This window comes from Rutilus rutilus, assembly GCF_951802725.1.
Source record: "Rutilus rutilus genome assembly, chromosome: 18".
Classification (NCBI taxonomy): Eukaryota; Metazoa; Chordata; class Actinopteri; order Cypriniformes; family Leuciscidae; genus Rutilus; species Rutilus rutilus.
The window spans coordinates 20,721,025-20,736,304 of record NC_140231.1 but is presented as its reverse complement, the minus strand read 5'-3'; the positions used below and the strand labels follow the sequence as shown (position 1 = coordinate 20,736,304).

The window sequence follows — 15,280 nt, the reverse complement described above, 5'->3', positions numbered from 1 at the left end:
AAATAAGCCTTAGAAGAACACTACAGGGCAGTGCTGGAAATGTCACGTCATAACTTACCCATTTGCTGAACAAAGTTAGTTGGTATACGCAGGGGTTTTCAATCTTTTAGATACCACGGACCCCAAAATACGACCATCCTCATGCGAGGGACCCCAATTCTAATTTTTAAAAGAAAGCTAGGCTACATATTCTCATGTTTAAAGACTTATATTTATATTATAAACGTGTCAAATATTTTTTGTAAAATATTTCGTTTCTGTTACATTAAGTTTTTTTTTTATACTCCCCATAATAGTCTATAGCCTACTGTAAAAATTATTTTCATGATTTGTTATGGCAACTTTTTTCTTTTGTCAAATCAACTTAGATAATTGATGTGGTTCAGATAACATAATATGTTTGAGTTTCTATGTATTAAACCAACCTGAATTAAAACATTTAAGTTCGGTGAACTAAATATTTTAAGGCAACCAGGTAATTTACTTTTTAAGTTAAACCAACAATAACTTTTTACTGTATACTGTTAATGTACTGTTATTTTTTCTTTATTTTGGTAGTTTTTATTATTTAGTTATTTAAATCAATTTTATTTATTTAAACCCATTTTGTTATGACTCTCTAGCACTCTCTAGCGGTCCCCTGGGGGTACCCGGACCCCAGTTTGAAAACCCCTGTTGTACAGAACAAACAAACATAAGCAGCCAAACACATCTGATGTTTTGAAACATAATGCAATGCATTGACAACATTACTACCCTTCGCAGGTTGAAGTCACCGCTGTCAATCCCGTCAACAGCACTGTCAGTTTATTGTCTAGCACACGATGGTGCGCCACAGCAAGCTACAGAAACAGGTCTTATCTCTGTATCGGCAGTTTCTGCGCTCGGCTCAGGACAAGCCGGGCTTCTTACCGAGAATACGGGATGAATTCCGTGCCAACTCTGCCATCAAGAAGACCGACGTCATGCACATAGAATATCTTTATCGGCGAGGCCAACGCCAACTTGAACTGCTTAAAGATGTAAACACTAAACAGCTTGGATCATTCAGCAAGTCTAAAGAGGACAGCTGACCACTCATATAGTACCAACCTATGGTCATATAATCAGTACTGTATTCAAATATTTTACAAAATGTGACTCGAAAAGAACAAAATAGTTTTTTTGGGGGGGGGAATCACCTCCCTTATTTAAATGGAATATCCAAATGACTTTCACTTTTCTCAGGCTGGACAAGATTAACCCATTGCTGTTTTATTTTTATGGTGTTATTTATGTACATTAATTTGCAGATTAAACCCATATTATTTGGTATTATGTCAGTATTCTACTTTTTCATTACTTCCTCTGACTTCAATTTCTTATAGTTACTTCTGCACACCACATTTTGTAGACGTCGAAGTGTCTACTGGATGTATTATGTACTGTTAGAGTCGATGTTTAAGGTTATATCTGATTCTTAAATGATTCAACACAAATACGTTTATTTTGTCTTTTGCTTATTGGTCACATTGCTAAATGCTGTTATAAATCCTCTGTCCTGTTGGTAGTAGATGTGTGTTACCAGTTATATTCATGTCTTTGGGTTCACATTATAAACGTAGAAAATGAACACAAAAGAAGATATTTTGAAGAATATGGGTCACCAAACAGTTGATGGACCCCATTGACTTCCATAGTATGGAAAAAAATACCATGGAAGTCAATGGTGTCCATCAACTGTTTGATTTCCGACATTCTTCAAAATATCTTTTGTGTTCAGCAAAAGAAAGATATTCATACAGGTTTGAAACAACATAAGTGTGTGTAAATGATGACATAATATTTAATTTTGGGGTGAACAATCCCTTTGTTCATGTTACATTCATAAAAAAAAAATATTTATGGTTATGGTCTGAATCTATAGTTATATCCTATAGTAAAAGAGATACATTCACTCAAAAGATTTACTTATCTATACATATTTTTTTCTAAATTAAGAATTATAATTTAATTCTAAAGAAGATTTTGGGTAGAATGGCAGCCAGTCACAGTTCTCTTTCATCGTATGGAAAGAATTGCTTTGAAAGTGAATGGATACTGAGGCTGTCGGTCCCTAACATTCCTCCATATGTTTTCTCCAAGTCTTGAAGCACATGAGGATGATTAAATGAAGACAATTTCAACTTTTGGATGAACTATATCCAGAGGATAAGTGGGTATGAAAGATTGAGGAATCTCTTTAAACAATGAACAACGCATAGCCTACTTGTTCTTTTATGACACAAGAATTTTTTTTTTTTTTTTCCTCGTCTATCGAAGGCTAAAGAGGTTCAGATTGAAATTACTAATGACATTTATCCATGTAATGAGTTCCTAAGACAGCTTTAATTTGGATTGTAATGAGTGCACATTTTGTAAAGTCGGACAGGATAATTGGAACATTTATTTTATTTATGCAAATTTTGCATGAATCCAGGAAGATATTCATGTCTGTTTTAAATTTAACTAAATTTAACTTTTAAACAATAAAATATGCTTTCTCATTCTGAATTCTGGATGTTAAAACATTTCGGATAATAATATGATTTCATACATACATAGTTTGTTTTTTTAAATAATTATTTATTTATAATAGTTATGTTTTTGCTGCTGTTTAGAGTGTTTGAAATTATGTTCGTCATTACAAATTACTGATGTAATGACTTGCCCGTCCATAAGTGGGCGCAAGTGCGAAAAAAAATCTGATTTCGTTGGAGGAAGAAGAACATCCTGCGGTGTAAACAGGAAGATCATGTAAGTTGTGTCACAAAAGCAAGGAACAGAATTTTAGCTGTAGTTCATAGTTTACTTATTATTAATCGCATACATTAATAACATTGAACTTCTCAACAACAACAAAAGTATGGCGGAGTCAAACGGGATGACAGATGCTCAGTTGATTCAGCAGGTTGGTGTGTCAAACCAAACGTCAATTCGGTCACATGCAGTTTTTCTGCCAAATATGAATAAAAAAATGAAGACTACAGAGATCCACCACCATGTTTTACTATGGTCTTAACTCATTTGCATTCTAACCAGCATGATTGTGATTGTGTTCGGGTTGCAGCTGGCTCTGCTGGGCTGGCTGAAGACTGACAGTGTGCAGTGTAAAGATCTGCTCACTGCTGTCACTGGGATGCAGGTGGCCCGTGAGCTTCTGGACAGACTCTCTGGGCAGAGCCAGATAGATGCATACAGGGTAAGAATTTTCTTTTTTTTTTCTTTGGCGTCTTTATAAAAAACTACTGCATTTGTACTATATAGGCCTGGGGCAATTGTAACACAACATTTCTCCAGTCACAAACAAGCCAGAATGATGACACTTTTTTCCCTGCCCAGTAGTTTTCTCTCTGCATGAGAACAAGAAGTGATATATAGGCCTATGTTTTTTAAATGCTCAATGCTTTTCTTCTGCTGTCTAAAGTGTCGATGCCTCTAGTTTGTTGGTTAAAGGTAGGGTAGGCAATTCGGAGGGGCAAGGTATGTTTGAAAGCATGTGACCCTGGACCACAAAACCTGTCATAAGTCGCACGGGTATATTTGTGGCAATAGCCAACAAAACATTGTATGGGTCAAAATTATCGACTTTTCTTTTATGCCAAAAATCATTAGGATATTAAGTAAATATCATGATCCATGAGGATATTTTGTAAATTTCCTACCTTAAATATATCAAAAAATTATTTTTGTGAGTGGATGCAGCTAAATCGCCAACAGAAATGGACACCTTTAAAGGTGATTTTCTCAATATTTCGATTTTTTTTGCAACCTCAGATTCCAGATTTTCAAATAATTGTATCTCGGCCATACAATATTGTCCTATCCTAACAAACCATACATCAATGGAAAGCTTATTTATTCAGCTTTCAGATGATGTATAAATCTTAATTTAAAAAAATGTACCCATAAGACTGGATTTGTGGTCCAGGGTCACATATGATCCCACCCTCCCTTCAGAGCGTCTCCAAAGCCATGACTGAACACATGAACGCACACAGCAGAGTCTGCAAAGCCTATATATATATATATGTTGCACGATTATGAAATTGGTAATGAAATTATTCAAACTAATATAAATCGTTAATGATTAAATAATTTACAAATACCTATATATGTTTTTTCTTTATGATTTTAGGCCTAGGCACTTTTGTGTTGCTTTGTACTGTATACCTAAATGAATACTAACACAGTCTAACCAATCTAATCCATTAAAGTCTAACATTAATTTCTAATAAATTCATAACAGAATGTATTACAGAACACAGCAGATAAACGTTTGTGACGTGATGTTCTCCTTCCTCAGAGGGAATGCATCCAGAGTATTGCTGACTATGTGAAGAAGAATCCCAGGGCTTCGCAGCGCGAGCTCAATGCTGAGGTTGAGAAGAACGTGCTGGTGTTTGCTTCTAGAGTGCAATCCCTATAGATATACGTGTCACTGCCTTCATTGTTCTTTACTGACCAAAATATATCTCCCCCTTTTGTCTATCTAGCTGACTTTATCTAAACTGTCATATGTTGAGTATGCTTGTTTTTCATAATCTTGAATAATTATTTATGAGGGCAACCTGTCAGCTTGTATCGTTTTTTTAAATGATATATAATGCTGATTTTTACTGTTTAATTCTTTTGATTTCATATTTGCTGTGATATTCACTATACAGAATGTCACTTATACCTAAAACTTGAGTTTTTGTATTTAAAAGATGAGATTTGAATTTTCTAGTTCAAATCTGAAATAAAGTGCTCATATCTGATCATGTATTGTGTGTCATTAAAGTGCATAATACATATATAATCAAACAAATGACTTATTCATTTACAGGCAGCAGTGTGAAGGCCAGTTTTGAGAGCACTGATTTTAACACATAGACGACAAAGAAAGACAAAGAGAACCGTCAGGTGGATGGAGCGAAAAGAGAGAGGAAAAATAAGAGGACAGAGACTCCATAATGAGCTCTCACTATATTCATCACACAGCACCTGTGATGAATTACATTATGCAGATCACACTTCTCAGATCTCTTGATGACTTTAAAGACAGTGTAGCACTCGGAGCCCAAACCGATGATTATCGCTGCTGCTTTTGGAATAATACAAACGCAAGACGTGGCTTTTGCTGTCTTTTCGGTTATGCGACAAAACACTTGTCTTCCAATAAGGACAAAGTTTATGAATAAAATACCACACTCTCTTTTGATATAGCGCTTGTCTGTCTCCACTGCACCTGGGCACTTACAAGCAATGACCAGTACTCTAATGATGGGGGAATACAGTCTTGTGAGCTGGCAACCAAGATGAAAGGCAAGGGTGGGCTGGTCAGAGAGAACAAAGCAATGTCGTCTCAGCCATCTAAGCACATCTCACAATAGAAACTGAGTACCACGGCTATATTTCTGTCTGTCGACATCAAACAAAGCAATATTTTAATGTCAGTAACGCAACAAGCATATGGTGGTCTGACAGCTTTTAAATTGTACTTGGATGTCCTTGAAGTTGCATTTTCAGAGAGATTGTAATGGCGTAGGGGTGATTTGTGAGCGTTTAGGTATTTATCATAACATCAGTCCTTAAAAACAAATTACCATGGTAAGCATCATTTGCATCCACATTCCATTACTACTTTTGTTTCCTATTTTTTTAATGGCATTTATGTTATCAAAATATTACTGTAGTAAATGTATTGACTTATGGCCTTATGACTTAATAACAGATAAAATGCAAAGTGATAGGTCAAGGTGATTAATAAAAAAAAATCCATGTAGGCTACATTTGTATTTCGAAGATTTACAATTAACCTCTCTGTCAGCAACTGTTGATTGCTATAAGATAATTTTCGGTTTACCATGGAAATAAATGTAAATTAAGTCCGCCTTCCAATGTCTATGTTGCTGCCTCTCTGAAGATTATATGATTGAGGGCTCGATACCTAAGATCTTAGTAGGTAGGGTGGGGGAAGATGCCCCGAATGTGAACAATGTGGATTTACTTTTAAATTGTAACACATGTTTACCATGTGCAGGATGATGATACATCTGCCAATGTGTTGTTATAGGAAATAAATAGAAACATTTGCTAATTTAGTGGTTATAGCACAAAATGTCAAAAGAGTGGTAAGATGGCCTCTCCCGGGGCAAGGTGCCAGAGAGGTCATCTTACCCCAAGAGTCTAATTTTAAATTTTTACTTCAAAATAAAGACTATAACTTTTACTCCACAATTCTAAAAACATTAATGTGTCCACAAGTCTCTCATGAGCAAATAGACACACAAAAACTATGATATTTAATATAATACGATGTCATAGATAACTATAAGATCACTCAAAACTGTTTCTGACTAAATCTCACAAATGTTGATATGCAGATGAAATGACTAAATTAAAAATAGTGTAGCCATTCATGAAAAGTGCTGAGATCTATGGTCGGGAGAAAAAGGTCATCTTACCCCTACCTACCCTAAATGTTTGTGTGTCTACATAGACAATAGTGGCCAAAATTGCTATAGTTTTTTTTCTTTTTTCTTTTTCTTTTTGTGTGTGTGTGTGAATTGACAAATCTTTGAAATGAACAAATCACTCTCGTTTACTTACTGTACAAAGCCTGCTCATAATTTTCGTTCACTATAGTCTCTTCCATTGACGATCACGTTACACTTTTAATGACAAAACGTTTTTTTTTTTATAACTGCATATAAAGTTTTTTTTTTTTTTTTTTTTTAATATGGAAAAAAGCCAACAATAGCAGCCAACATAAATAGTTCTAAATAGTAGGCTATATTCATAGTAGGCTATATGAAATTCTCTGCAGAGTGCTAGACCTATATTGTTTAAGCAACAACCTAGGATGCACTCTTTTAGTAGACATTCACGTGAATTAAAGATAAGACTTGATTCAGTCAAGAATCGGTTGAGTGAACGATTTAGTGATTCATAATACACAAAAAGACAATGGCGTAATGCAGAAAAGACCACAGAAGGAATCAGTGAAAGAACCTTTTTAAGATTTAAAGGATTCTCAGTGGAATGAATACAACTGATACCTTAGGCTGCTCAGCTCATTACATCTCTCTCTCTCTCTCTCTCTCTCTCTCTCTCTCTCTCTCTTTCTCTCTCTCTCTCTCTCTCTCTCTCTCTCTCTCTCTCTCTCTCTCTCTCTCTCTCTCTCATTTGTCACTACTCCTCGGCTGCATCATTCAATCACGCACTGCCAAGGATTCACACTTGCCACGAATAGACGGCGCCTTTTAAGTTTAACTTAACGTTTGAATTTTATGTTGTGTGGAGTGATGTTTGAAGGACTTTGGTGACAACATCGGTGCTCTTAATCAAAAAATAAATATAAAATCAGGTAGGTAACCTTTCATTTCACCACTTTAAAAGTTTCTTTGCGATAACCAAATTATTTCCGATCACTTAAATAAGGAAAATGAGACTGACATTTCCCTAATAATTGTAGCCATGTTTGTTGTTGATAATCAGGGACCCAATTCGTTTAAATAGTTTTAGTCTTAATAATGGCCTTTAAAAACCAAATTAAAACATTTAGAATATGTGTATAATAAAACATAATGTTCTACTCAGTAGCTAGTGTGTGCTTGATAATTATTTATTTTAATTTTTTTTACATTTTTAAATAGTCAGGATCTAGCGATCTTGTAAATAGCCTTTAAGGGAATTTCCTTCTAATACCTTTCACTAAAGTGGCAATATGTTTTTATTTTTTTCAGCCTGCTTTGAAGTATGATTTCACATGAGGACCACAACATTATTACTGACTGGTGTGGCACCAACTATACTTGGATAGCGAGATGGGGAAAGATAACAATCTTGCGCTTGCCTGCCTACTGTTACCTGCTAACCCAAAAGGTGTATCTTGAGGTCTTATTTCCTGAACCATGTGTCATTTTACCTGATAACCCTGCTTTTTACGATGGTCTCTGTCTCAGTGCCACTGGAGAAAGTGATGCGGTTATGAATCCAGCAGAACGTTAATGGACATGAAGAACTTTATCCAGTACACACTCGTCCTTCATTTTTGAACTGTATCTGCAAACATATGGTTTTCATGTGACTCTACACCTCTTCTAAAGCCCATTGTGGTGACGTTTATGTGTGCGTTTTGAAAGTGAGTGTGTTCTTGTGTCTGTGTGCATGTTTGCCTGTTCTTGTCATTTCCTGCTGATGATCAAGTCATGCCACGTGGAAGAGATGTCAGCAACAGCTGTTGCCTCCCACTGCACCTGAATGAAGACAATGCCCGCTTTGGCTTGTTGGCAGCCCTCATCCTCCTCTACCTGCTGTTTGGGGCGGTGGTGTTCTCCGCTCTCGAGCATCCCTCTGAGCTGCAGGCTCACAAGCGCTGGGATGAACAGTTGGCCAACTTCACAGAGCAAAACAGCATAAACCTGAAATCACTGCAGGTCCTGCTAAGGCAATATGAGGAGGCCTTTGTGGTTGGGATCCGTGTGGACAAACTTAGGCCCCGCTGGGATTTCTCAGGGGCCTTCTACTTTGTTGGTACAGTAATCTCCACTATTGGTGAGTTACTTTTTAATTAGTTCATACATTCCCTGGTAATTGAACCCATAGTCAAGGCATTGTTAGCACCATGCTCTACTGTTTGAGCTACAGGCATGGTTATAATTGTTAACTAAAACCAAATTAAAACTAAAAATCAATTCAAGTATTAAAAACCTAAACTTATTATATTTCAACTAGTTGCCAAGGCAACATTTTATTTTTTTTGTTTAAAGTTGAAGTACTAAACTAACTACAACTAAATAAATTAAAATTAAAACTTAATATACTGTACGGTAGACATGTTTAAGAAAACAAAAACTTTATTTTAAAATGAAAGATAAAAACAATCAAATCTAATTCAAAAATTTAAGCTAAAATCAATTAAATCTAATTCAAAATATTAAAAAAAATTATAATAATGAATCAATGGAACTAAAATAAGTCTGGCTACTAGAATACAAAAATGTATATTATGAATATTTCCACTGACCAGATCAACTTTGTTCACTTATTTAATAAGAATTTCTCTCTATTTTTTTTTTTTACCTTGCTTATCATTGAAGGAATAATCAAAAAAGCAAATTCTGTCATCTCTTGCACTCGTAGCTCTGAGACCATGTCATTTTCTTTTTTCCGTGGCCCAAAAACTGCACAGCCACATTTACATTTCTTACTTGAAATTCCCCTTTGCCATAACTAAAATCTTTCAAACTTCCCGGTCTTGCCCTGCCTGGTTTGACGTGATTTATGTCGTAAGTTATTGGCTGTTGTTGTTCTCATGACCACTTGAAAAGTACTTAAATTGAATGTCCACAACACTTGAAATATAGTGCCATATGGTGGATTTTTTTAATCAGTTTTGAAGCTTAACAGCCTCTAGTCTCTACTTTCACTGTATTAAAAAGCAAACAAATGTTTGTTTTTTTTAAACTTTGTGTCCCACAGAATACATAAAACCACAGCGGATTGGAGTGACACAAGGAGGACTAAGGACGTTGTTTTTTTTCTCCTAATAAATGTATTAAAAATACATAATCAAAATACTTCCTGTTTCCTATTTCCCTCCAGGCTTTGGCATGACCACTCCCGTCACGGTTGCAGGTAAGATCTTTTTGATATTCTATGGACTCCTTGGCTGTGCAGGAACAATCCTCTTCTTCAACCTGTTCCTGGAGCGCATCATCACGATGTTGGCCTACATCATGCGCTGGTGTCACGAGCGGCAACTGCGGCGCTCCGGCGTGGGAGGAGAGGAGGCCAGGAGCGAGGATGACAGTCTGGAGGGTTGGAAACCATCGGTCTACTACGTAATGCTCATTCTGGGCATCGCAGCCCTGCTGGTTGCATGCTGCGCGTCTGCCTTGTACTCTGCCATGGAGGACTGGGACTACTTTGAGTCCTTCTACTTCTGCTTTGTGGCCTTCAGCACCATTGGCTTCGGGGATGTAGTGAGCAGCCAACGGGAAAGTTATAAAGCTCAGGAGGCCTACCGTCTCGGCAACTGCCTCTTCATCCTCATGGGTGTGTGTTGCATTTATTCCCTGTTCAATGTCATTTCCATCATCATCAAGCAGACGCTCAACTGGATCCTCGGCAAACTGGACTGCAACAGGCCTCAGTGTCCCTGCCGTTGCCGTCCGTACAGGCGTCGAGGTCGGGCCTGCTGTTGCTGCTGCTTCCCGCGCATTGCCAACCAACGGCACAACCACCACCCTCCACCGGGAAATTCCCGGCAGAGGGCTCAAAAACGCAATGCCGTGCACCCTGCCCCGGCCAACGAAGCGTCGGGAAAGCGTTTCACTAATGCATCAGTGGAAACAGTTTGTGATAGTGAGACTGACGCTGGCTTAGGTCCAGATGGAGGTTATCTGACAGGGCGCAGACTGTCTGGAGAAATGATCTCAGTCAATGACTTTATGACCAACAAGGTTTCTTTGGCAATTTTACAGAAGCAACTCTCAGAGACCGCTCACGGTAACCCAAGACAGAGCCATGTTCGTCACAACGGCTTCTCTGGTGGAGTGGGCGCCTTTGCTATCATGAATAACCGCCTTCAGGAGACAAGTGTCGACAGGTAGCTCGGTGGGACAAAGATGACGTTGGATATTGCTCATCAATTGCATATAAAGATATACAGGATTTAATCATGACTTTCAGTTCAGGGTTGTGTACCATTTAGAACTGAATTAAGTCTGGCTTTAAAATTCTAAATTGTAATTCAAATATATACGTATAATTCAAATTATTTGAAATTCAACAAATTTATAATGCTAATTTAGATTCATGACTAATTTTTATTTAGGTTTCTTAAAGGGTTAGTACTTCCAAAAACGGAAATTATATTATTTACTCATCCTCGTCGTTTCAACCACTAAAGCCCCTTTCACACAGAGATTCCGGAAAATACACGGATAAAGTGACCCGGGTTCGTTTGATTTTGGTTCATTCACACTGCCAGTGATTTTCCGGAATCAGAGAGTGCGTTCACACACAACCTGTAAAAATCCCGTAAAGACACGTGACATCGATGTGACTTGTAATGTCTCAGCAGCGTCTTAAGTTTGCTTATGCTGCGATTTCTCTCTCTCTCAAGAAACCACGCTTGTGCATTTGTTTTCTCTGATTCGATCATAAACTTGCGCATTACGTACCGTTTCACAACTGGCGAACAATCCCGGCTTCAGCGCCATCACTACGACACGGCATTATTACGGCTTTTGTTCACACAGCGCACGTTCCGGGACTGAACACGGCAATGTTACTAGGTCCCCAACCCGGCATCGATCCCGGCATCGATCCCGGGTCGTGTTTGCGTTCACACAGAAGGCACTCTGGCAATTTGCCGGCAATTTCCCGGGTTCAAAGCGCTGTGTGAAAGGGGCTTAAGACTATCGTTCATCTTCGAAACACGAGGCAAAACCAGCAATGCAAGTTGGAGAGGTGGCGCCCCGACAACTCTCGCGAGAATCATGACTTACTTTACGGCACGACGTCACATACATCAACAACATATGAAGCAGCCTCTATGGAAGACACTAGCACGCATTTCGTGAATCATGGCAGAGTCGACGAAGAAAACGAAGAAAGCGCGGTCGGAAGAGTGCAGAGACGGCTCTGTGCGAGTGGTATTTACGACAGTAACGTTAAAGAGTCGCTGTTTGAGAAAAACGGAAACTGCATAGTGTGCCTTTAAGACAAACACTGACTAGACAGACAGAAAGATAGACACAGACAGACAGATAAACAGATAGATAGACAGATAGATGTTTGAAATGCCACCTATAGAAATTGTAATCTAAATAGTATTTCATTTATATATATTGTAACATATTTAGTAAACCATTGAGGACTACTGAGGAAATATTGAAAAAGACTTAATTTCCCCAAATTAATTTGCTGTGTTGAATTTCTTTGAATTGCAATTCCAAACCAAATTCCAGTTCAACTTCCTATGGAATTTTGGATAATTCAATTATAATTCACACTCACTGACTAAAGGACAGGCAATTTTTCAGTTCTGAATTTTTCCCAACCCTGATCTTGTAGCCTACTGTTCGCTGGGAATTAATTTATCAGAGGTTTAAGCATTTATTGCATGCAATTAAAGATGTAAATTGTACATTTAGCCTATTATTGTAATATACAGTACAGAGACAATTACTTCAAATTAAAATAGCCAATTACCTCTGTAGATCACAAGGACGGCGAATGTAAGCATTCATGAATGGCTTAGTTCTTAAGAGGAGACGGCTTTCAATTTAAAAAAAAAAAAATCATTATAAACAAATGTGATTTTAATGGTTAACATCGCTTCTCAGAGTCACTTTGATGCTGAAGTGATTGGCCGGTGTGGTGAGCAATCACACTGTGCTTCTGGAGAGATACTTTAACGGCTCTTCGCGAAAACAGACTGATTTTCAAGAGCCAGGCAGATGAAGCCACGGCACTTACAGAGAGACAGTCCCCGGAGGAAGAAATACAAGTGTCAAATCAAAGAGAGATGGTCAGTATTATTCATTGTTTGATCGTTTCTATCACGACGCCGTGTCCTAAGAAACAAATGATCTAAAATGAATACAATTATGTGCAAATAGACTTTTAGCAAAATGGATATAATGCGAAAGTATCATCAGTCTTTTAAAAGACAGAGTCATCTCAATTTTTTTTTTTTTTTTGTAGATAGACTGTATAGATTCTGTAGATATTGTATATTGTAAAGGCAATTTTTACTGCTTTGTTGAATATTTATTTTGGTATCATCATTTGTGTTTCAAAAGAACTAACTACTCACACTTTTTACATCTGTGTTACAGCAGCCTCTTGTCATTCATAGAGGTTTACTTATTAAAAAAATAGCCTATCTGTTTCTGAGTGACAGACAGCAATGCTGTGTTGGTATGGCAAGCCGTTTTGACTTTTATTCTTTCTCAGGATATGAATTCTTGATATCAACAATTCAGTTTTCAGTAGTTAAAATGCTAATTCTTGACATCAGAAATTGGATTATTAGTAACAATGTCAATTTTTGATATCAGGAATTACATTTCAACTAGTAAAACACTATAATTCTTGATATCTGTAATTGTATTTTCACTAGTTAAATTTCACCATATGGCTGCCATTCAAATTCAATTGTTGATATCAAAAATTGATTTCTTACTAAGTTGAAATTCCAATTTCACATATCAGGAATACAATTCTTAATAGTAAAAATCTTAATTTTTGATATCAATAATTACATGGTTACTAGTGTGAAAATAAATTCCTAATATCAAGAACTCAGTTTTCACTAGTTTAAATCTTAATTCTTGATATGTATTTCAACAGGTTGTTACATTTGTTATTTCTGATATCTGAAAATATATTTCTGCTATCAATAATCAGGAGAGTAATTTCAGATAGCCTATCTAAAATCGCTTTCTTACTAGTAACAATCACATTCATGATATCAGAGATTAACATTGTCACTAGTGACAGTCAAATTATTGATTTAATTTAATGTTATTTTTTTTACTAGTAGCAATTCCTATGGTGACATTTAACTAGTGAAAATACAATTGCAGAGATCAGTTGATGACATCATTGTTGATATCAAGAATGAACATTTTACTAGTGGAAATGTAATTCCTGATATCAAAAATATCCATTGTTACTAGTAGAAATCTAATTCCTGATATCAAGAATTTGCATTTTAACTACTGAAAACTTAATTGTTGATATCAAGAATTCATATCCTGGGAATGAATAAAAGTCAAAACGGCTTGCCATACTGAGTTTGCTGTCTCACAGTCCGAGTGTGTTAAATGAGGAGCGAGTCTCTACTGCCCCCCTGAGGATGACAGTGGTATATACGGTGGCCCAGTAGTGCACAACACAACGAAATTTAAAAAGCAAACATAAGTTCACAACACAACGAAATTAAGCCACAACACAGCGAAATGAATCCACAACACAACGGAAATGAGCCACAACACAACGGAAAATGTACAACACAACAAAATAAAGCCGCAACACAACGGAAATGCTCCCGACCACTAGAGGGCTCTCGCAGCGCGGTAAAGTTAGTTTTCCTTGCCATTGCTCTATAGAGTCGGCAGTCTTAATATATCAATACCATGATTAGTTTTCTTTTAACAGTATGTAACCATTGTATATCGACATAAAATATACCTACTTCAAAATCACCTACATGAATTACAGCTGCGTATTTATACTCGAGAATGCTTTCACGCGCTACCACAGCGCATGACCCCTAAGGGAACGTCTGGCAATTCCACCAATAAGTGGTTAAAACGTATAATTTAATATAATATAATTTGATAAATAAAAATAAAAACCATTTGGTGAATTGCAGAATTACAGGAAGGTATTGGCACAATTTCACCTGTAATAAATCAGTCTGGTCACTAGGAACCTACCAAGAGCTTTAGGACATGGAAAAAATAACTTTTTGGTGAATTAGCCTACAGTAGGCCTAATGTTTTTATTAAAAAAACAAAAACAAATTGTGTATTGTGCATACAGGGAGATATTGGCACAATTTCACCTGTTTGTAAGTCAGCCTGGTTAATAGGAACTACAACCTTTGAAACATGATAAAGTATTAATATTACAGACATTTCCCAAAACATAATTGTTTACTGTAAATACATGAAGGGTGGTATTGGAAAAAAAATCAGCTGTAGTAAGTCAGTCTACTACCAATACAATCAAGCTTTGGATTTGGAACATGTCTTCTTTTTGAATGTTAAAAGTAATTTTAATTAATACAAATTATACGTTTTAACAACTTGAAGGAATTGGCGGACGTTCCCTTAAGGGTCATGCGCTGTGGCAGCGCATCAAAGCATTCTAGAGTAGGCTATAAATACGCAGCTATAATGCACGTAGGTGATTTTGAATTAATAAATGTCGATATACAATGGTTGTATACATACTGTTAAAACTAATTGTGGTGTTGATATATTTTTTAGACTGCTGACTCTATAGAACAGTGGCATGGAAAACTTTACCGCGCTCCGAGAGCCCTCTAGTGGTCGGTAGCATTTCCGTTGTGTTGCGGCTTTATTTCGTTGTGTTGTACATTTTCCGTTGTGTTGTGGCTTATTTCCGTTGTGTTGTGGCTCATTTCCGTTGTGTTGTGGCTCATTTCCGTTGTATTGTGGATTAATCTCGTTGTGTTGTGAACTTATGTTTGCTTTTTAAATTTCGTTGTGTTGTGCACTACTGGTCTGGGTAA

The 15,280-nt window shown here is 36.8% G+C and overlaps 1 protein-coding gene across 1 annotated transcript; it reads left to right on the top strand.

The window, feature by feature from the left end:
• Positions 1 to 8,213: 8,213 nt before the first annotated feature.
• Positions 8,214 to 10,619, top strand: kcnk12l (potassium channel, subfamily K, member 12 like; the record flags this gene model as incomplete). The annotated part of the gene is made up of 2 exons (XM_084386776.1): positions 8,214 to 8,559; positions 9,610 to 10,619. The coding sequence occupies 2 exons, from the start codon at positions 8,214 to 8,216 to the stop codon at positions 10,617 to 10,619; spliced, it is 1,356 nt and encodes a 451-aa protein (XP_084242902.1).
• Positions 10,620 to 15,280: the final 4,661 nt, after the last annotated feature.